The sequence below is a fragment of the Dermochelys coriacea genome, chromosome 9 (genome assembly GCF_009764565.3).
Source record: "Dermochelys coriacea isolate rDerCor1 chromosome 9, rDerCor1.pri.v4, whole genome shotgun sequence".
Classification (NCBI taxonomy): domain Eukaryota; kingdom Metazoa; phylum Chordata; order Testudines; family Dermochelyidae; genus Dermochelys; species Dermochelys coriacea.
In genome coordinates, this window is record NC_050076.1 from 30,579,014 (window position 1) to 30,602,515 (window position 23,502).

The following is a 23,502-nucleotide window of genomic DNA, read 5'->3' on the forward strand; positions in this document are numbered from 1 at the left end:
TAGTCTTAACACAGAAACAATGTGTCATGATTATGCTGCAGTCAGGTAAAACAGTTATGGAACCTAGCAATGGAGACAACCCCTTAGGTCATCTGTTCCATAACCTTGCAGGATATGTTTCCCATTAGACATTTGCTAGTGTTTTGTCTAGTCTGTTTCTAAATGTGCCGGGGAATGGAGTTTCTTCCACTGACCTTGAGAAATTATTCCACATATTCATAGATTTCACTGTTGGAATGACATTTCTGAAAGTGTGTTTTCTTTCTTCATTTCATTCTATTACTACCACATTTGTTATTACTCCTAGCTATTTTGCTGTTACTTTGCTGTTATTTTGCAAGTTTTTATTCTAATACTTTCCCTCAGTATTCACACCCTTCAAGTGTTTGTAGATTATCATGTCACAGCTTAGTCTCTGCTTAGCAAAGCTATATTTATTTGACTACCTCATCATCCCTCCTGCAGCAAAACCTATGGGAGCTGTGCTGACAGAGCTTATGCAGCTGAAGATGCCTTCAGGGCCCCATACCTCTTAAATGGGTCCTATTATTGGGGAAGTGGGGTGCATAGAAACCTAATAAATCCCTTAGCTGTGTTACATTTCCCAGGGAATCTCTGTAGAGCTGGTGAGAGGACAATACAAATCTTGCCACTCCTCCCTTATCACTGTTTCACCACTTTTGATCACCCAATCCTCTTGCTGGCCTACTCTGGCCTACTATTTCCAAGGCAGAATGAAGGAATCTGTATCCTGAAGCTGCCTCCTGGATGCATATCTCACAGGAGCATGATCAGCCCTCCCCCCCTCATTTTTTAAACTTTTCTCCATAAATCAGTCCCTCAAGTCCAAACCAAGGGATTGAAATGTATCTTTGATAAAACATTATCCATGCTTATCATATCTGATGAAGTGAGCTGTAGCTCACAAAAGCTTATGCTCAGATAAATTTGTTAGTCTCCAAGGTGCCACAAGTTCTCCTTTTCTTATCACGCTATTGAAACTATAAATCAAAAGAGACCAATTCATGACTGTTGGCCCATTGATTTCTCTTTTAGAAATAAGTTGAAATGCTGCAGTCTGTTTACTTCAACCATCAAGTCCTGAAAAAGTACAGGAGGAAAAATCATCTTTCCTAACTGAACAATAATATATTAAAAATTCTAGGAAACTAACCTTTGGAGAGTGCCATTTGCTTGTAATTTTGCTGATTGTTATATAGCAACTATATTGCTGTAATCCCTCTGATATTTAGTAGTTCAAGAAAAATAATAATCTTGTGTTTAAACTTTCAAGGATTACAAAAGATTTAGGTGGCTATTGTTGATATGATTCCCTACAATACTTGGTAAGGTTGGAATTCTGTTTAGTTGATTTAATTGCCTATCATACATTGAGGAATCCATCCTAAACTTCTAGTGTGAGAAAGTGGCCTGAGGCATTAAAAACAACTAAATGTTTGTAGTATCAGAGGGGAGCCATGTTAGTCCGCATCTGTAAAAGCGGCAAAGAGTCTTGTGGCACCGTATAGACTAACAGACGTATTGGAGCGTATGCCACTTAAATGTTTATAAAAAGAAAAGGAGTACTTGTGGCACCTTAGAGACTAACAAATTTATTAGAGCATAAGCTTTCGTGAGCTACAGCTCACTCATCGCATCCGATGAAGTGAGCTGTAGCTCACGAAAGCTTATGCTCTAATAAATTTGTTAGTCTCTAAGGTGCCACAAGTACTCCTTTTCTTTTTGTGAATACAGACTAACACGGCTGCTACTCTGATAAATGTTTATAGTTTCCATTGTCATGTCCCTTCTATGCTCTTTTACCCCTCTTTCCCTCCAAATACTATAGCAATGTTTAAAGGTCATGTAGTGAGTGAATTATTGTTTTAATACACAATTTAGAGGAATATTATTCTCTTCCTAAGTGAGAGAGATATGAGATGTAGTGGAAAGTAATCTTTGGGTTCTTATTTGTTAGGAATTCTCTCTCCTATTTCTGAAATGATGTCATTGTGCTCAGTTCTACTTGAGACATGGAAAACTTACAATGCTTGAAATGCTGGCTCACTGCATTTTACAATGCTATAACATCCACTAGTTGATGTTTGCTTGCTTGCCTCTGCTTTGACATCCATTTTTTAATGAGGTTATATTAAAAATTACCCTTTGGGTACAAGTGAAAAAATACAATTTCTCCCTGTTCCCAGGTTCTTGGTAAAGGTGAAGAGTGGAAAGGTGGGAAGTTAATTAACTCTATTGGAGGAGGACAGAAAGTGCGATTGCTGAAAGAAGGAATAGACAGCTATGCTGATCAAGAGGACTTGGTTGTAATGTTTATTGAATGGTAAGCAAATTCTGCTTGTTGCTTTCATGCTCTACTCTGTATAGGATTCTAATAAAAGCTCTTGTGGCCTCCTTTAGTTTTTATCTGAGAAAGTTAGCTTCTAGTTTTCCATTCATAAAAATATTATGCAATTGGAGCAGATGTTGGTTTTTGTCAGATTTACAGATGTAAAAATTGTCTCAGGGCCATGGCTCTGCTGTACTATGAACAATGTTATTGCACGAACAAGCTGTGAAATCCATTGACTGACTAAACATTTGGTTATTGGTTTACCTTTTCCCATGAAAAAGCAACTGTCGCTGTTTAACAGAAAGTGATTGTGAGATGGAAATGGGGTGTGAGGAAGTGGTAAAAGCAGCTTCAAACTGAAGTGGTGGCCAGTAGACTGCTGGGGCATAATTTTCAAAAACACTAAAGCCCCTTTATGTTGGTCTGGCAGTTTAAAGGGGTCCTAAGTAGGCTGGAAATGCTCCCTGAAAATATTTCCTCTCCAACTGCTGTAGAGCTGCAGTAAGGGCCCCCTCGCCAGCCATGATTCTACTGTCTATGGGGAGAGGACAGCCCAACAGCAGGGATGTAACATGCTGCAGTACACTGAACTACCATGATTTTCTGCTTCCCAGGGCCCATAGCAAAGTATAAGTTAGAGCAACCGCCCTTGAGGGCCAGGTAGGTCCCTCAGACCAGAATACAAGGAGCACAAAGGTGACCTGAAGCTATCTTTCCCTATACCCTCCCCACCCCCAGATCCCTCCTGTTCCTTCCCTAAGGACAGGATTGGTGTAACTGAGAATCTGGTCCATGGAATTCTACAGAAGCTTCCCTGTCAACTTCTATCAGAGCCAGGTCAAACCTTTAAAGCAGTTACCTTGGTGGATGCAAGGAGAGTGAATCACAAAGTAGGGAATTGCAGAAATGCTTCAGTTTGCGCACCCTGAGAAGTTTTGTGTGAACCGAGTAACATCTGCTGCTTTTATTATTGACAGTGATGTCCTATCTGATACAGACTTTTGTCAGTTTGGAATAAAATTTTTGGCAGACATACTACAATTCTTTTTTTTTCTTTTCTCTTTCTTTTCATCTTTAAAACCACTCAGTCTGTCATTTACACACACACTCATTCTAAACAAGGCTGCAATGCAATGGCCTCTTGGACTTGCATCAGGTTAATTTCTCTTTTGATTTAGTATAACTTATGTGCAATTTTGGATTTCCTTTAAAGTTTAGGAGTGTTTTTGTAAGTTAAACAGATATGGAGGGGCTAGGTTAGCAAAATTCATGTGTGAGAGAGTGATCTCCCTGCATTCTTATTTATTCAAAAGTTCTCATGCTTTTCTGATTACATTATGAGTTAGGGCAGCTGTTCGACTGGATACTCAACCTTACAGTTATGTTTTATGACTTGACTTACATTCTCTCATTTTTTTTCTCTTTGTGATATGCAATAAGTAGTTAGAAATGGAAAGCACAAGTCAGTTTACCTGCTTTATGAATAATATTTGTAATAGAACTGACAGGGGACTAAATATTTTCACTCTCCTACATTTAATTTGCATTTAGAGTGATGTACGATTGGTAGGATAAGCTACCCATTCAGATATGAAATTGCTACTTGCAGACACTTTCTTTCATATTTAACCTTATTACCAATTTACTGTATTTTGATAAATGGAATGCATCTTGAGAGCAATTGTTTGTTTCATTCTTTAAAAGGAGTTAACCTTATTTGGGTTTGATAAAATGAGTAATTTACTCTGCCCTATTGGGCAAGTAGTAGTGAAACTTATTTTAAAATTTAATTTTGAAGATATCTTTACTTAGGGTGTGTGTGTGTGTGTGTGTGTGTGTGTGTGTGTGTGAGTGATCTCAAATTTTTATACTGATTGTAGAGGGATTTCTCCCCTCCCCCATTTTATATTTCTTGAGTTAGTCTGTCCTTTTGCTTTTGCCCTCTCCCTAAGTGGGTGTAAAAGTCACAAGGTCTTAGTCCTATAGTCTGAGTATTAAAGTCTCATACTGCTAATTCTCAGAGTCCCAGGTTCAAATCCCACTGTTGCTCATGCAAGGTCAGTTAGATACACTGAACTACTGGTGCAGTCTCATAATTCCATCTAGGAACAAGCTCAGTTTTCTAGCTAGAAATGGGCTGTGCTATTAATCTAAGCTATGGCTGAACACCTGTGTAGAATTGGGAAGGAATTTTTCCCATGCTGCAAGATGCTTTTTCTTTTTTTGCTTTCCTTGAAGTAACAAGCAGGCATGGCATGGCATGTAATGAATGATACAGTCAATGACAAGATTTAGTTACAACATTTAGTTACATTAATGTAGGAAAGTAGGGTAGTTTTTGCAAAGGCCTTTACTTACTTCAACCCTGAGCAATGGGCCAAGAGCCAATGAGGACTCAGATAGGGGTATTGGGCATCTAAATTGTGCACATGTTCACTCATCCATTATCAGTATTTTTAGCACTTTTCTCCATGAAAGAGAAGCATTAGAAGGATGGTTAATCCCTAATGCAGGCATTTGTTTGGATCAGAAGTGAAGCTGCCTTGTATGATAAGAGAGCCCTCTCAGTTAGTAGAAATTGGAGCTCTACAATGGATTGGTGTTGCTGAGTAACAGTTGTGGTGGTGGTGTTTAAATTAAAGCTCACTATTAATAAAGTCTAATCACACTGACTAATAAAGCTTCAGTTGGTTTTTTAAAGCCATAAACACCTTTATGGGTTATTCTTGCGCTGGCCAGGACTCAGCAAGTGAATCCATTTCACAAATAGTGCAGGGCATTACACTACTCTTGTGGGGATGAGGGAGGAATGGAGCCACCTTTGATAAACCCGTTATTGCAGTAGTAAATTTGCTTGGGAAGCAGTGTTCTGGAGATGCAGCTGGCTCCTGTCCTCAGCTGGAAGATGCTGCAGTAGCTTCATTTGATCAAAGTGGAAAAGTGCAGCCTGCCATAAAGCTACTGGGCTAAAGCCTTTGACCAACCCCCATTTTTCTTCTCCCCATCAGCCTTTTCCCTCTGTCTTGCTGTATCCTAGCTCTGAATCTCAGGCTTCACCAATTTGAATGGGAAGAAGAGGGAAGGAGGTTTCTGGGCAAAGGCAGATAATTTTTGGCGGGGGGGCTCCAAGGCATACTTATTTCTTTTCATAAAGCCTTGTGACAAACCTACAAGAGGGCAAACCAGTTTTCTATACGTTACGGAACACACTTCCTTTCCTTGAGGTGCGTATTTACCAGTTACTCTGGTTTGTGCTGTAGAGCCCTCCTCCTCTTTCCTCTTCCAAGCTAGTGGTGGCTGTGTTGGTCGGGTCTACCAAGCCAAATGGATAGGATTACCTTTTTTAAAGGCTCTTTATACAATTGCAAAATTGGAATGAGTGTTAAGAAGTTCTGTGAATGTAAAGATACTTAGATGTGAAGCACTGTATTTTAGCATCATAAATTTAAATCCTGTTAGAAAAATCTATAAAGACTAGACTCCAGCACCTTTATTCCTTATTCTACTCTGTAAGTAGGTCCCCTTCACTTCAAAGGTCTACTCTTAGAGTAGTACTCAGTGGATGGATTCTCCTTTAGTTTGTTCCTGCATTTGAGGAGGGAAGTAGCTTTCAGGCAGAGACCCTGGGGGTGGGGTGGGGGGTTCACCTTCTTTTACAGTGTGGGGCATTGATCACTTGCTGGTTTGAACTAGAGTAAATGGTGGATTCTCTGTAACATAGTCTTTAAATTATGATTTGAGGAATTCAGTAACTCAGTCAGAGGTTAGAGGTCTAATAAAGGTGTGGGTGGGTGAGGTTCTGTGGCTTGCAATGTGCAGGAAGTCAGACTAGATAATCATGATTGTCCCTTCTGGCCTTAAAGTCTGAGTAATTGATTATACCTTTTGCGGGGCCTACTCAGCCTCTGCTACCTGCCCCAACCCATGTAAATTAGAATGATTTCCGGGCTGCTCTGACACTCTGCTTCCCATGGTCGCTGGGAAGCAAAGAATAGATGTTGTGCAGTACGCTCTGGCATGCCTTCTCCCCTAATGTATATGCTTATGCCTTTTGGAGTTGAGTGCAGCAAGAAATTGCACCTGCTTGAAGAGAAAGGGGCACCAAAGAGGATACTATCAGAAAAATGAGTTTCCTTTTAAATTACTCATTTGTCTTCAGAGTAATTTGAGGCAAGGATTTTTTTCCCCTTAACTCCAGAAAATGGTATTCTTGCTATTACTGTGTCCTCATCTTGGCAGATAGATTGAGATTGTTTTTGAAGTCTCTCTTCCTTCCCCTCTTCCCCCATAGGAAATAAGCTAGAAAGTATGCAGCTATCCAAGTCTCTCAATAAGACTTGGAATAAGGCATCTTTTTGGCAAAGGGACTCAACTCTGACTCTGCTGCTTCTGTTATGGTTCATAATAAGTAGCTTTTGCCAGTGGTTTGCTCTTTCTTTATAGAGGATGCTTTGAAAACCTATTTCTCATAAATGTCTCTTTCAACACCTGTTTTATTACTTAAACAGTATTTTCCTCTAGATTAAATAAGATAAATGCCACCAATTTTCAGAGTGTATGCATGCTTAGACTTAATCTAGGGAAAATAGGGACTTGGGCAGATACCATGCCTTCCACTGCCAATGTCTACAGGAAAGTCAGTTATGTGGGGAAGCTAACTGCATTGTGTGGTATGGGTTAGGGGAGGTATAACAATAGCATTAAGTCAGGTCTTGAGGACTTCAGGGACTGATATAGCTTCATTGGTACAAATCCCTAGTGTAAAAGGGGAAGGCAAACAAGTGCAATTAGTCCCACTTTCAAGCAAAATAAGCTGCACCACTTCAAAGAGTATCTTATTTTTGCTTTGCTGGCTATACTGGGTATTGGTAATGATACAGCTACACTAATGGCTGATCACTCACTGCTATACCTGATTAGAGAAGGCCTCAGAGGAATCAGAGCCTTGTCAAGTGACAGGGATATGTAACTTAGAAATGCATGTTGGCAGGAATAATTTAAATAAATTGAACTACACATAAACATTGCTTATTGTAAAATTAACTGTAACCTCTTGGGAAAGAGACCTGGGCATCATCGTGGTCAGCTCAGTGAAAACTTCTGCTCAATAAGCAATAGCAGTCAAAATGTTAAGATGTGTAATGAATGGGATAGAAAATATTATAATGCTCTCAGTGATATGTCTCTCTTCACCTGGAATACAGTTTAGTTCTGCTCAACCAACCTCCAAAAAGTTATAGCAGGAAAATGGTGTTCAGAGTTGAGTAATATTACTAGAAATAGAAAGATTTCATTATGAGGATGGAATGAAACACTGGAGCTATTTAGTTTAGTGGTGATGGAGAAGAAGGGATATGTTTGCTTAATACCAAATGATGAATGAGACAGAGAAGTTAAATGCAGAGCTTCTGTTTACCAAGTTTAGTACTGTTTACTGTTTAGTACAAGAACATAATGAAATTGAAAGGCAACAATCTTCAAACTGAGAAGTTTGTTTCCCCTCTCCCTACTCGGCCCTCCAGTGCACAAACTTGTGACGCTACTGCTCCAAGATATCACTGAGACCAGGAGCTTAGCAGGATTCAAGGATTCTCATGGGTAAAGAGAACATCCACAGTAACGTTACACTGGCAGCGGGAGAGGGGGATTACAAGGAATAAAAAACTTTCTCTTTCATAACCATCCAGTAACTGACCGGATTTAGGCAAAACTTCTCCTATGGGCAAGTAGTTCAAACTGGCCTATTGAAGGGCTTCTTTCCCCTTCCTCAAACATCTAATGCTGGCCATGCTAGGAGACAGGCTGCTGGACAAGATGGACTACTGATTTAATTCAACCAGCAGTTTTTATTTCCTATGCTCCTATTAATTTGGTTTACTTTTTTGAAGTAAGTGACTAGATTGCATAGTAAAAAACCCATAGATCAAGACTCAGACCACAGGGCATATATCTGTGCTACGTAACATATTCATGGTATGAATTCCATATGTAATTGCTTTAAATACAAACCTCTATAATTGTCACTAAGGAAAGCAGGCATCCTAGCCTCCCACTTACTGACTGGAATAGCACCTAAAGTGTGTATTAACAGGGGCGCTAGTCATTAGATGTAGACAGTATTTCATTATATTAGTGAAGGTAGATGCGTTCACTGGTTTCTCTAGGTTTACAACTGTAGGGCTACTCTACATGCTCAGTATGTGACTTTTTAAAGATAGTCATCCCATCAAATCAAAACCAGTTGCTTTCTGGAACTCACTGCCTTCCAGCAAGGGCCATTTTATGCCAGATTTCAACCCCAATCTGTGTCAGTTGTTGAGCCCTTACCCAATAAATAAATTTTTAAAAAGTTGTTTTACAATTGGAAAAAGTATATTCTTATTCTTCCTATTTAAAACTTCTTAAACTAAAAAAACCCCAGCCAAACCCAAAAAAACCCTTCCAAATTAGAGGCAAAGCCTTACACATTTCAGCCACAAAAGTGAAATATTCAGAGAATTTTGTGTGTAAGTGAACAGGGAAGGGATACATATATGTAGAGTGGTTAAGATAGTGATTGGTCTTATCTAGGTAAGAAATAAGATCTGTAGATGGTGTTAACTTAAAGTATGATAATATGCCATGTTTCTGAATGAAACAGTTGCATCAAAATTAAGAGACCACTCTTTGGTTTATTTAACTCTGCATGGTTTTAAGTCTGAACAAGCCAAAGCTTTTCTGATTTGAATTTTCTTGTTTAAAATCAGAGCTATCTAACAGGTATTTCTCAATTACTTTAGCTATGATGTTATCTTTGCGGGTGGCCCTGAAGAGATGCTAAAGAAGTTCCAGCAAGCTAATCATAAAGTAGTATTTGCAGCAGATGGACTAATATGGCCCGATAAAAGATTAGCAGACAAGTATCCTGTTGTCCGGAGTGGAAAACGATTCCTTAATTCAGGAGGTAGGTATGACTGTTGTACATATTAAAGGTTAATTAAGGTTAGCTGTTCTGTTATTCTCATAGTGTGTGTGTGGGGGGGGGGGGGCAACTAACCTAAAGTGCAGGTTTCCTAAATTCATGTTTGGGCACCTAAATCACCATTAGAGGAAAAATTTTTGTTCACTCTTGTGACTGAGAGTCACCTTGTTCCTTTCTTCTTTCAGCATGGAGTCTTGCTTTATTCTTAGCTAAGTGTCAGCCTCCTAACATCACCAGCCTGTTAGCAACTCGAGCTCTCCTCTGAGCTATGCCAGTTCTTACTTTACCTTGCAGTTTAACAGGTTCAGCCCAGTACTCAAGTCCCTTTTGAAGTGATCCCCTCACATGGGCTACTCCAGAGCTACGAGGTCCACTGTTCCCAAAGGAACAGAACTCATCAGTTTGTAAGATTCAGCTCAAGATCAGAACTTTGCTTAATATCGCAGCACTTCAATAAACTTATTCTCATTTTCACTATACATTTATTATCAAAGATTCAAGTGATAAAGTAAAAATATTGGAAACAAATATAAAACACAACTGTAACATGCTTTCTAGAGTCTAAACTTAACTAACAGGTTAACCACTTGTTTATCTCTCTCAAAGTCCTCTGCAGCGTTTTCAACGAAGGCTCGCTAAGATCCCATATACCCTCAAAGTTCATTGTCTTTGCTCATAGACAGGAAACTACCTGAGGCTTGCTTCCCTTCCCCCCCCATCCCCCGCATGCTGCTTCTGTGTTGACTTTGACTTTGTATATAAGTGGGCATCCATTGTGTTAGCTTATACTTCTTAATTTACATCCTGAAAGAGGGATATACATTTCTTACCTCCTGGCTGAAGGAAAACCTGTTTTTCATCTTTGCTGGTAACTAATACCTTTATATAGACTTTAAAATACATTTGGAGGTCTTGTGCTGCCTATATTGAATTTCTAAGCATTATAGATGACCATTTCCTAACTCAAAAAGTGTTGTGGCCAATATGGAGGTTGATCTAATAGACTTAGACTTCTGTAAGGCATTTTACTTGGTATGCTCAACGTTTTGATTAAAAAAACTAGAACGATGTAAAATTAACATGGCACACATTAAATGGATTAAAACCTGATTGACTGATAGGTCTCAAAATGTGACTGTAAACAGGGCATCATCACTGAGTGAGTATGTTTACAGTGGTGTCCCAAAGGGATCGGTTCTTGACCCTAAGTTATTTAACATTTTTATCAATGACCTGGAAGAAAACATAAAATCATCACTGATAAAGTTTTCAGTGTGTGTGAACTGGATCACTTGGAAAACTGGGTGCAAGCAAACAATATGCGTTTTAATATGGCTAAATGTAGGAACAAAGAATATAGGCCATACTTGCAGGCTGGGGGACTCTGTCCTGGAAAGCAGTGACTTTGAAAAAGATTTGGCTGTTTTGGTAGATAATAAGCCCTACATGAGCTCCTAATATAATGCTCTGGCCAAAAGAGCTATTGCAATCCTGGGATGCATAAAAAGAGGACTCTTGAGTAGGCGTAGAGAAGTTTTGTTACCTCTTTATTTGGCACTGCTACTACCGCTGCTGGAATACCATGTCCAGTTCTGGTGGCCACAATTCAATAAAGGTGTTAATAAATTGGAGAGGATGCAGAGAAGAGCCACGAGAATGGTTAAAAGATTAGAAAACCAGTCTTATAGTGATAAATAGATTGAGCTCTATGAATCTAATCTAAGAAAGAGAAGGTTAAGAGGTAACTTGATTCCAGTCTATAAGTATCTGCATGGAGAGCAATTATTAAATAATAGGGTCTTCTATCTAGCAGAGAGGTATTGTGACAGGGCACTATTAGTAGCACCCTGGTCTCTGAGGTTGCTACAGCACTGGGATGAGTGCAGGCTTAATTGTGGCCAATTAATCAATTTTTGTTGAGGGTTACTGACATTTGGCAATTTCTGGGCTAATGGGACAATTGGCTCAGTAATTGGGATGGTATAAGTAGGAGGAAAAGGAAGCAGGGGAAAAGTTTAGAGAGTGAGCTGGGGCTGAGCAGAGAAGGCTATGTGGAAGCCGCTTCTTGCTGTAAGCCTGCAGTATGCTGTTATACTTTGTAAGGCTAGAATAAATACGTGGTGAAAGGGCAACAACCTGGTATGTTCTCAGTCATAAAAGACACATGAACTGACCAGGCAGTGAAGTACACTGGATAGCAACCAAGGAAAGGTATACATTGGAGAGGTATAACATAATCCAATGGCTGGAAGGTGAAGCTAGACAAATTCAGACTGGAAATAAGGTGTAAATTTTTGACAGTGAGGTTAATTGTCCATTGGAATAATTTACCAAGCATTGTGGTGGATTTTCCATCACTCACAATTTTTAAATCAGTGCTCTAGGAATTATTTTGGAGAAGTTCTCTGGCCTGTTATACATGAGATCAGACTAGATGATCACAATGGTCCCTTTTGGCCTTGGACTCTGTGAGTCAATCTATGAATTTTCAGTGTACGTATAAGTAATTCCTTATATAGTATCTGTACACACTTTTCACAGTGGTATTAATGACCAGTGTGACGCTGGCTTTCATTTGAGATTTCACATGAAATGCTATTGAGAACTAGGATGCACACACCAGACTCATGAGATTTCTATAACCCTTTGTCAGTTAGCATTGAGAGGTTCTTGAGTCACAAAACTTTTTGTAATAGTATTCTCTATTTTCTTTTGCAGGAATGCGTAGGAAGATGTGTGCTAATTTATGAGGGGGGAAAGGAGGGTTATTGAATTGAGAGAGCTAAAATATTTATTTAGCAAAAACATTGCTTGCATAAACTCTGGCTCTGGCGCTGCCAGGATGGGGTTTCTTCTTGGTGACTTTTCCCTGATGGCTGCCATGTTTGTGCTAGAGATTCTATGATTTATTTATTTATTATTTTAAAAAAACCAGCAGCGAAGTCTTTAGACTTTGTTTTTGCAAAGATGACCTACAAAATGTAAACCAAGTGTAACTGAGGCCTGTTCTACACTTAAAAATTAGATTGATCTAGCTATGTTGCTCTGAGCTGTGAAAACATTTTCACCCTGAGCCCTGTAGTTAAATCGACTTAAACCCTGGTGTTGACCTCCCTACCACCTCTCAGAGAAGCGTATTAACTACATCAATGGAAAGAATCTTTCCCTCAGTGTAGGAAGCATCTACCTTATAGCTCAACAGCAGCACGGCTGCAAATGATGTAGCTTTGCTGCCCCAGCGGCTGTGCTGTAGACACGCCTTATGAGTCTGCAAGCAGCTTGAAGCAATAGCTCTGAGAGAAGAGTGATTTACAGCTATTTGATTTCAGTGAAGTGCTAACTCTGAAGCCGAACTGTTGTCACTTTAAATGTCAGCATGGTGAACCAGCTAATTGCTGACAAGAAGGAAATACGTTGACTATGAAAACCTGTACCATCTGTTGTGCATGGCATCTTGTCTTGGGCTTCTCTTGGACTCATGAGTGGGTGGAGCTTCATAGACATAGCTTTTGAGAGTTAATGCCATTTCCCCCCCCCCACACACACACACAACCTAGCCCCTGCTTTGGTTTGTTTTGTCTTTGAAATAAATGTGATGTATGGCAAGTTTCAGCTGAATTTCCTGTACTGTTGTGGCATGTTGGATTTATACTTTCCTGCCAGCAAGGAGAGACTGACAACGATAAGGCTTAGCTTCTTGCCATTTTCCACAGCTGGATCCCTTCTTTCTCAGCAGCAGTCGTAGCCTCAGACCCACACCTTGGAACTGACTGAGCTCTCCTCTAGCCATCTAAAACAGATCCCAGAATCCTTCATGTTTCTTAAAATACCATTATAAGGAAAACTAACTAAACAGGTGAAAGCAATTCAAAATATGTATCATGAAGATAGATCTTTGGAGATGGAAATTGATGGCAGAGAATGGTTACACTGCCATCTGACATGCAATGGAATGATCAGAAAGATAATTTATTTCAACTTGAAAACTATCTTGTGTGATATTGCAGGATTTATTGGTTATGCTCCATATATAAACCAAATGGTACAGCAATGGAACCTGCAAGATAATGATGATGACCAGCTGTTTTATACCAAAATCTATATTGACCCACTGCAGAGGGTATGTAGTGACTCATTTTCTCCTTAATAGTAGTTCTTGCCACTTGAAATAACTTGCTGCTTCAATTATAGTGTCAGAAAGCTGCTACAAACCTGCTAAGAGTGGGGAAAAAAAAAGTTTGTATAATTAGCTGTGAATGCCATAGTGCAAAGATGGTTGCTGTACTGCAGGGGCTGTCAAGGCTAGAGGGTCACAAATAGGGTTCCGGAGGATCATGATTCAGAGTGTTGTTTCAGGCTGTCTGCGGTTCTTGGAAGGCATCACTGTATTGTCTTAAAATAATAGCTCTGAGATGTGATCAGCCCCATTAATCTCAATAAAGACCCTGTGGACTCTGCAGGTACCTCTTGCTCTCCAACTTTCCATCCAAAGGGAGAATTAATCAGATTACAGCCTGGATTCTCAGCATGGGGAGCACAAGCCCCTACCCATCCCATATTGCTAAATGGGAGTTCCAATTAAGTCCCAGCAAATGAGGAGATCACAGGGTGGTCCTGGTATGGCAAGAAAGGTCGCAGTGTGGAAGAGTCTGGGAACCAGAATGACGTGCCAAAGTTTCAGAAGGTCATGCTTCAGAAGTAATTTGGAGTTTATAACATAGGATAAAGGAAATGGCTTACTGAGAGGTGAAGTCCTTTGAAATGTATATAAAATCAAACGATAGTTTGTGAAACCAAGTCACAAAATATGTAAGGAAATCTGGAGAGCCCGAAGTAACTGTAATTCAAAGCTGAATATAAATCTGTTTGAAGTGTATATGCCTCGATCAACATTTTAATTTTGGGTTCCTACAGCCTGGCACCTAAATCTGTAATTAGAAATGTAACTCATACCCTGAGTTTCAGAGGTATAGTTAATCAGAGCTGCAGCGCTGGAATTCCTGTTTGATCCTTGCTAAATGCTGTTTTCACTGCAATGAAATACTTCAAAAATATTTGCAGATCACCTTTTACGCCTGATACTGAATTCTTTGTTCACCCTAAACTCCACTGAAGCCAAGGAGAGCTTGGGGTGTTCAATGAAATATACAAAGAAGCCCTAATTATTTTCTAGGGGCAGTGTAGAAACTTCAGTTTTAGTAGAGCTGAGTGTATTAGAGCTACTGATACTGTATTATATCAAGAAGCTTAGTTTTAACTTTTATATTTGAAGAAATAGGCTTTATTTTGTGTGTGTGGGGGGGGGGGGGTTGTTTGGTTTTAAATGTTAATCCTGTTTGGCTATGACTTTTTTTAGTCCTAAAGAGGACATGGGGGGAGATTTCTCTCTAGCTTATACTGACAAACGGATTCCTTTGGAAAGTCATGAGTCCATTTGCTGAGTTTACATAATTTAAAGCAAACTCATTGCTTATGTATAGGGCCCTACCAAATTCACAGCCATGATAAATGTGTCCCGGATTGTGAAATCTGATCTCCCCCCATGAAATCTGTATAGTATAGGGTAAAAGCATACAAGACCAGATTTCATGGAAACACCAGCATTTCCCAAACTAGGGGTTCTGTCCCAAAAGGGAATTGCAGGGAGTTGAAAGGCTATTTTAAGGGTGGCAATACTGCAAACCCCCCACTTCTGCGCTGTCTTCAGAGCTGGGCGGCCAGAAAGCAGTGGCTGTTGGCCAGGCACCCAGCTCTGAAGGCAGCACCGCCGCCAGCTTCAGCACAGAAGTATGGGTAGCAGTACCGCAACCCCCCCCACAATAACTTTGTGATTCCTTCCTCCCCTCCCCCGCCTCCACAAACTCCTTTTTTGGTCAAGACCCCTATAATTACAAAACCATGAAACTTTAGGTTTAAATATCTGAAATCATTAAATGTACAATTTTTAAAGCCTATGACTGTGAAGTTGACCAAAATGGACCGTGAATTTGGTAGGGCCCTACTTGCGTACTAGATCAATTTTAAACAATTTTCTGATTAATCAGATGTTCTGGAGGGAATACGTGTGCAACTAACTGTCAGCTGTAAAGCTAAATGAGACTTTGAAAAAGAAGAGTATTGAAAGATTAAAAACTTGCAATTAGATCCCGAAAATTGATGAAACCTAAAAAACCTGTAACTTTTAACTGGTTAACATCTGTCAATACATTTAAACATGTGCTATGCTAACTTCTATAACACCTCAATGTCTTTGCTGTTTTTAATTTTTAGGCACATATTAACATTACTTTGGACCACAAGTGCAGAATTTTCCAGACCCTGAATGGAGCTGTTGGTATGTGTATTAGCACGTATATTGATTGGCATGTACTGCATATGTGTCTGCCGTTAACATTCCTTTTTTGTTTGCTTTTAAAGTGAAAATAGTTCTTATTTTAAATACATAAATTTTACATGTATGCAAGAGATTACTCCATGATGAACACATTAGTAAGATTATCATGCCTCTCAGATCTGATATGTACAATATCAATTGATTTTTCTGTATCACTAGCAAAAAATTTTGATTTGGAGAGTTTTGGTATATCTAACACTAGGTTTGTCTAACAGTGAACTTCCTTCCTTACCTCCACCTTTGACCTTCAACTGTGGAACAACAAAATTGAATTCCTTCGTAAATGGAAAGTTGAAGTTAAGCTATTTTATAAGCTCTAAGCAAAGCTTCTTAAAACATGTGAAGGATGTAGACCTTATTCTCCATGTCTAATTTACCTATGCAGTGCTTAGAGACTAAGGTAAAAAGAAAGCCCTTTAGATAAATAGTATAAATAAATTAATACTTCACTCTTTTATATACCATTTTTCATCCACAGACCTCAAAGCATTTACCGAGGAGGTCAGTATAATATCTCAGTTTCACAGAGGGGAAACTGAGTCATAAGGCAGAAAAGGCACTTTCTCTCACTCACCCAGCAAAATAGTGGCAGAGCCAAGACTTGAACATAGGGCACTGGACTAGGGCCAGACTACTTACAGGACCAGAATATATTTAAAGTCTGTTAATTGTGACACAGCACCAATTGCTTGAGCATCCTCCAATTAACTATTTTCATTCGTATTGTTAACATGCTGGTTAATGTGCAGATGAAGTTCTTCTGAAATTTGAAGAAGGAAGAGTTAGAGCTAGGAATTCAGTGTATGAGACGTTGCCCATCACTCTGCATGGAAATGGCCCCACTAAAGTAAGTGACGGTCACTTTTTCAGCTTTTATCAAGGACCAGTTTTAATAAGACAACAAAAGAACCTGAAATAAACTTTCAGCATAGCACCGGTAAATGAGGGACTTACTTTCCGATTAACGTTAATCGTCATGTGGCTAAAGTTTCATATATTCTGCTGATCACTTACTCCTCGGCCTGTTATTCCATTGCCACTATAGTGGTAACAAGTTATAGCAATTGCTCACTCTTTGCTTAGCAAACTGATTGCAGCGCTGGATTTCAGAAGCTAATGCTTTCATTGAACTATCATCGTTGCTGAACAGCAAGTGGAGAACTTTGATTTTATTCATAATCACAGTAGGTGATTTATGCATAGTGGGGCTTTTTGTAAATGAAGTATGTAGAGGCTTTGGGGGGGAAGAGAAGTCCCAGGCAGGGCACAGAAGTGGAGTATAACACCTCAAGGCTGCAACTGCCATCCTGCCAACACTAATCATTTTAAAATCCCAGCCACTAGTGACTGTTAGTTTTTGGTTTTTTTTTCCTCCTAGCATTTCATCTTTTAAAATTAAAATCTACTATATTAGATGTTGTAAACTATGGTTGACTTAATTCTAAAATACATACTAGATAGCTGATATTTCTTCCATATTGCTTCCATTTATAAATATTTGCTTTGATTCTATTTGGCACTAATTAGTACCTCTACTTAGCTGTCAACACTCGGATACAATTGTATTTTTCCATTTTTGTTTTGTTTTTTAAGTAACATGTGTGACAAGTGGATCGGGAGAAGCCTAATTCCCAAAATATTCTATATTAAACAAAAATTATTTCCTGTTTGTAGTCACACAGCAGTTTACCCTATTTCTGTCACGGGGCAAAAGCATTTTAAGGATTTTAGTCTAAAAACCTACTGAACCAGGGAAAAAAATAATCCTACTATGAGTTTCTCTGAAACATTTTGTCATAGTCTTTGATTGTGCCCTTCAGTGGCAATAGAGCTTAAGCAGAGATGCATAAATGTGATGAACAGGTTAGAAAAACATTTAAACGTTCACCAGATGGGGAATGGCCATGCACTGAAATCTCCAAAACTAAAATACTTAATATTTGCAAGAAACTTCTATTTTATACATGCTCTGTTGAACTCAGATTAGGATTTAGTGGATTACTTTTTATCTAAAAAGTAGGAGCAAAATTATAGCAATAATGTAAAGTGTTCTTTATGCTTTTCCTTAGTGTAGTTATCTTTGTATTGGTGTCATATTTTATTTGGCTAAGCGCTCTTACAGATTTATTTTTAGGTATTTGAAAGTCCGGTAATGATTTAGTTTTTGTCTGATTTTGATAAATATTTTCCACTGACTGCATCTGATAAAGAAGAGGGAAATAAATATATCAGGAAATAAACAAATGGAAGCAAACTGTAACATATTTGAGTTTATCACGGAGCAGTTTTCACATGGGAAATTATGTTCTGCCTACTCATTGAGTATGATAAGGGTGGTTGTAGGGCAAATGAGTAGGCAAATTCTAAAACAGGTTTATGATTGTATGGAAGAAGTCCATTAACCCATGAGAATGGTAATATGAATTTGGAAGGGACCTTATTTGCTAATGTGGCCATGGATAAAATATGGCACCCTAGACAGCCTAACCTTCCAATAATTATATAACTGATTTGGAGCCAATTCCAAAATTGCCAACACAACTGCCAGAGAACCTGTTGGAAAGCCAGGTGCATCAGTGAAATATGTTCCACTGTTTGTTTTCTGGGTCCTGGAATAGCTGAAAAAGCTTCAGTCCAATTCATTTGACATCTGTGCACCTGTGTCTTCTAAATTTTATATATCCCTTCCCAGGAAGTTTTACCCTTTGCCCATCTCTGTTTTCACATAAATACCAGTGACCATCAGTTGCAGGAAGGGTACTAACTTGGTTCTGCTAATATTTTTTTGGCATGGCATCAGTCATGGCATTTTTCAAAGACCAGTGAAATGCAGTATGTGTTTTATTATGCCCACCATAATTGTTCAGCTTCCTGAATCTGGGACCACAAATTCCAGAGGATGTTATCGCTGTATCTTGTTAAAGGGGTCAAAATAACTTTTAGCAGATTTTTTTTTGTGTGTTTTGTTTTAAAGGAAGAAAAGCATACCTATACAGAAATTATCAAACCAATTTTGAGGATTAACACTGATGTGTTGAACTCTCTGTAAAGATACAGGGATGGGTTGCATTTACATACAGTAAATGTGAATTGTTCTTTTGCTTACTAGATTCAGCTCAGTTACTTTGGAAATTATATCCCTAATGCTTGGACACGTGAAACTGGATGTGGTGTTTGTGATTTAGATTTACGAGACCTATCAATGGTTAAAGTAAGTATATCTCAAGTATAACTGAACACTTTATAATGCATGAATTTCAGTGCCTTTATAATGCTTTTTCTGAGACAAAAAGGCTACAGTACATAATGTTACATTTCAAGCACACTTGAGGTTGTTTTCATATGTTAGATATTATACAAAATAATAATGGAAACAGATTCATGAGTTACAAACTTATTAGTACTATTTTAAGTGGCAAATGTCAGTATTTTCATATTGGTTATAATATATAATAATCATACCCCAGAGCCCTCATCTCCTCCACACCCCAATCCCCTGCCCCAGCCTGTGAAAGTGACTGAGGGTGCAGGAAAGTGAGAGAAGAATGAAGTGGGGATGGAGCCAGCAGGGGCAGAGCCTCATGGGGGGAGGGGATGGATGTTTGGTTTTGTGCGATTAGAAAGTTGGCAACCCTACTTGCATAAGTGTATGTGATTGCAGATAGCGCCCCTCAACCAGCTACAAGTCTGTGCAAGGATGGGAGGGACTATCTATGTGTGGAAGGGGGAATCACACCAGTTCAATGTTGTTGTTCCCTCACCCCACTCCCACCCCATGCTGCCTTCTGGACCCCTGTGAAGGGTGGGTCTTGAGCCCATGCTGTGGGAGAGGGTAGAGAATGGGAGAGGTCAAGGGGAAGGAGTGTATAGGCCAGGAATAGGGGTTGTTAACGTACATTCTCCCCACCATGCCCAGTGACGTACTCTCTTTTCATAGGTGTTTCCTTCACCACCTATCTCTGCTGCCCCAAGGCTCCCTGTGGGAGTGTCTGGTAGCAGGACTCTGCTGGAACTCTATAGCCTATGAGCAGAGGAGGGCCCACGAGGTCACCACCAGTGCAGAGGCCCAAGAACTCTGTGTGGCTGGCCCTGATCTCTTGGGGCTCACCAGGATCCACCAGATTTGCAGATGAGCCCTTCAGGTCTCTCTGTGGCTTGAGGGGGGCAAATCCTTCTCCCCTACCAAAAAAGCAGTACAGTGGTGGGGAATCTCTGTGAAATAAATCTTCATGCAGATTTCCTTCACCGTAGTCCTTTGTTTTCCTTTGTGTAATGAGCAAAGGATGCAATGGTGACTGGAGCACTTGTGTGTGGTGCTATGCAAACATGAGAGAGGAGATCCTTGTCCTTGAAGGGCTTACAGCTTAATAAAAGGCAAGATGCAACAATTGAGTAAGGTGTAGGGAGGATGGATGGACCATGATAAAAAAAATAATGAGGCTGTAAAGGTGCTGCTTCCTTAAAAGGGCTTATGGGACCACATCTCTTCCGTTTGCATTGGGGGGTGGGAAGGCTCAGCTACCTACCTCTGGTCCTGTTCCCTGGTGCTGCTGATGTGGTTGCTGCTTCTGAATTTCTTCCTGGGGCTATCTTGAAGTGCCACACCCCCAGAATAATCCCATGGAATTTGAAAAATATGCAAAATCCATTGTATTGCCTGTCTTGCTTGTGTGTGCTTTCTATTATTGGTAGCAATTACATATGCCCTGCTTTAATGATGCATTTTATTACAGCATGTGCACTTTACTGATAAATCATCTTCATAGAGTGGTTAACATTTGCTTGTAATCAACAATACAAGTTACCCTGACACCAGTCTCAGTAGAGCAGTTCCTGCCAGAATGACAGTAGATTGGAAATTTTAATAATGTGTGAAATCCAGAAACAGTGCTGTATGCAGTGGTGGTGTATCCATGTCCATCCCAGTTTATTAGAGGTGGGTGAGGTCATGCCTTTTATTGGACCAGCTTCTGTTTGGTGTGAGTCACAGCTTTCTTTTTAGTAAGATCATGATTTTTAGTGTCTCGCAAAGTTACAATAATAAAGACTGGATTCGTGGCTTATTACAACCATTTGAATCTGTTAACTCCCCTTTTTGTCCTCATGACTACAGGGGTGTTAACAGGCTACTTCACCTTAAATGGTTCCTTAGAATATGCGCTACTTGTGCTACACTATTTGTGTATTTAGCTGTGACACTAGGAGTACCTTTTCCAGACCTGAAGAATAGTTCTGTGTAGCTTGAAAGCTTGCCTGTCTCACCAAACAGAAGTTGGTCCAATAAAAAAGACATTACCTCACCCACCTTGTCTCTCACTTGGACAATGACACTGAAATTTCAACACATCCTGATAACTTGTGCAGACACACTGTAAGTGAATGTAAACTTGCTTAAAGAGAACTAACTTGAAGATTTTTATACCCATATTTGGTTTCTGTCTGAAGTCCATTGCAGTGAGTTTTAACAATGTTTATATTAAGTGTCTGGTTTAGAAGTAGAAAAATATTTTTAATGATACATTTTTGTGTGTAGGAGTACATTACTAAAAGCTTAGATGTCTATCTCAAATAACTTACAAACCTGTTCTAGATAAAAAGTTACCTAATTTTGTTTTAGTGGTGATCTTTTTATATAACGTTCCTGTAATTTAATATTACTATTCTAAACCAAAAGTCCAAAATAATTTTAGCATCTAAATGGTATAAAAGCCTTTGCCTGGCTTTACAACACTTCTCTTCTCGTCTATTTTTAATGAATTATTTAATTATTCTTGTTACCATAAATTGCAAGCAGAAAAATAACTTTTGCTTAATGCTAACGAGAAAGTTTTAACCATCTATTTGCATGATTATAAAATTCTTATTTTAATGAACTATAGTAAAATGCATCTACAATGCGTATCTACTATAGCTGACCCATCAATAGTTCCTTGAGTATGAATCAGTTAATAGGGAAGTAGAGAAGGCTGCTGTTACGCCTTGCCTGTCTTTGGCTGCTTTCCATGCATTAATGAACTCGTATAATATGGATGAGTAAAATATATTTTGTGGCATAAATTCAGTTATGTAATTTATTTTTAAAATCAGTCTGTTTTCCTTTAGACAACTAAAATGTATTTTCTATAGCTAAAACATTAACTTGATAGATTTTACATACTATTTTTAAAAATTATTTTGTGAAATATTATTTTTCTAATGTTTATATGCATTTCTTTCATATGTCAGTAATTTAAAACCTTGACTTGCAATATTCAGTAGCTACACTGAGACTGAAAATGACTTGTAGAGAATTTAGTTAAGTATATAAGTGGCTATATTTGGTCAGCTCAATTGTCCATCTAGTAGCAGTTTTGCAATTTCATATTTAAGTTTCTTCAGAACTCTTGGCTGAATACCATCTGGTCCTGGTGACTTACTGCTGTTTCATTTATCAGTTTGTTCCAAAACAACCTCTGCTGTTGCCTCAATCTGTGACAGTTCCTCAGATATGTCACCTAAAAAGAATGGCTCAGGTGTAGGGCTCTACCTCACATCTTCTGCAGTGAAGACTGTTGCAGAGAATTCAGTTAGCTTCTTCATAACTGCCTGGTCTTCCTTGAGTGCTCCTTTAGCATCTCGATGGTCCAGTGACCCCACTAATTGTGATGTGTCCTTTTTATGTACTTTAAAAAAAATGTGGTTAGTGTTTGTGTCTTTTGATAGTTGTTCCTCAAATTCATTATGGCCTGCATAATTATACTTCGACTCTTGACTTGCCAGAGTTTATGCTCCTTTCTATTTTCCTGAGTAGGATGTGACTTCCCATTTTTAATAGATATTATTTTAAATTTCTAACAACCTTTTTTTACTCTGTTTGGTCATTAAGGCATTTTTGGGGGGGGGGGAGGTGTCCTCTTTTTTTTATATATATATATATATATATATATATATATATATATATATATATATATATATATATATATAATGTTGTGTGTCTTTATGTATGTAAGTTTAGATAGTTTGACCCTCTATTATGGTGTTTTAAAACAGCTTCCATGCAGCTTGCAGGTATTTAACTCTTGACTGTTCCCTTTAATTTTCGTTTACTTAGCCTCATTTTGTGTAGTTTCCCTTTTTGAAGTTAAATGATCCTAAACTTTGGTATTTTCCTCCTTCCAAGGATGTTGAATTTAGTTATAGTGTGGTCACCATTATTGAGCAGTTCAGCTATATTTACCTCTTTGGACCAGTTTAGGACTAAATCAAGAATTTCCTCTCCTCTTATGGGTTCCATGACTAGCTGTTCCAAGACATTAATGGTATCTAGAAATTTTATTTTTGCATCCCATTCTCAGGTGACATGTTCCCAGTCAATATGGGATAGTTGAAATCCCCTATTTTTATTGGGTTTTCTGTTTTTATAGCCTCTCTAATCTGCCTGCGCATTTCACAGTCACCATCACTATCCTGGTCAGGTGGTCAGTAGTGTATTCCTAGTGTTATATGCTTATTATTCAAGCATGGCATTTCTATCTATAGAGATTCTATGGAACTATTTGATTCATTTAAGATTTTTACTAAATTTGACTCTTTCACAAATAGTGCCATCCCTTCCCGCCTCCACTGGTACAACCTATTTTGTAATTCCTATATATTTTCTACCCTGGTATTGCCATGCCCCATTGATTATTTTCGTTCCACCAAGTTTCTGTGATGCCTATTATATCAATTGCTTCACTTTAATATAAGAAACACAAGATGAGGGAACTTGAATTTAGACTTCTTGCATTTGTATACAAGCACTTATAAAATGTG

The 23,502-nt window shown here is 38.8% G+C and overlaps 1 protein-coding gene across 2 annotated transcripts in view; it reads left to right on the forward strand.

The window, feature by feature from the left end:
• Positions 1-23,502, forward strand: part of PLOD2 (procollagen-lysine,2-oxoglutarate 5-dioxygenase 2) — a 70,108-nt gene that overhangs the window by 17,082 nt on the left and 29,524 nt on the right. For both annotated transcript variants that reach the window (XM_038416840.2, XM_038416841.2), the window contains exons 3-8: positions 2,208-2,344; positions 9,133-9,296; positions 13,322-13,434; positions 15,585-15,648; positions 16,458-16,555; positions 18,818-18,919. In XM_038416840.2, the coding sequence (XP_038272768.1) occupies positions 2,208-2,344; positions 9,133-9,296; positions 13,322-13,434; positions 15,585-15,648; positions 16,458-16,555; positions 18,818-18,919 (678 nt within the window). The remainder of the gene's footprint in view (positions 1-2,207; positions 2,345-9,132; positions 9,297-13,321; positions 13,435-15,584; positions 15,649-16,457; positions 16,556-18,817; positions 18,920-23,502) is intronic.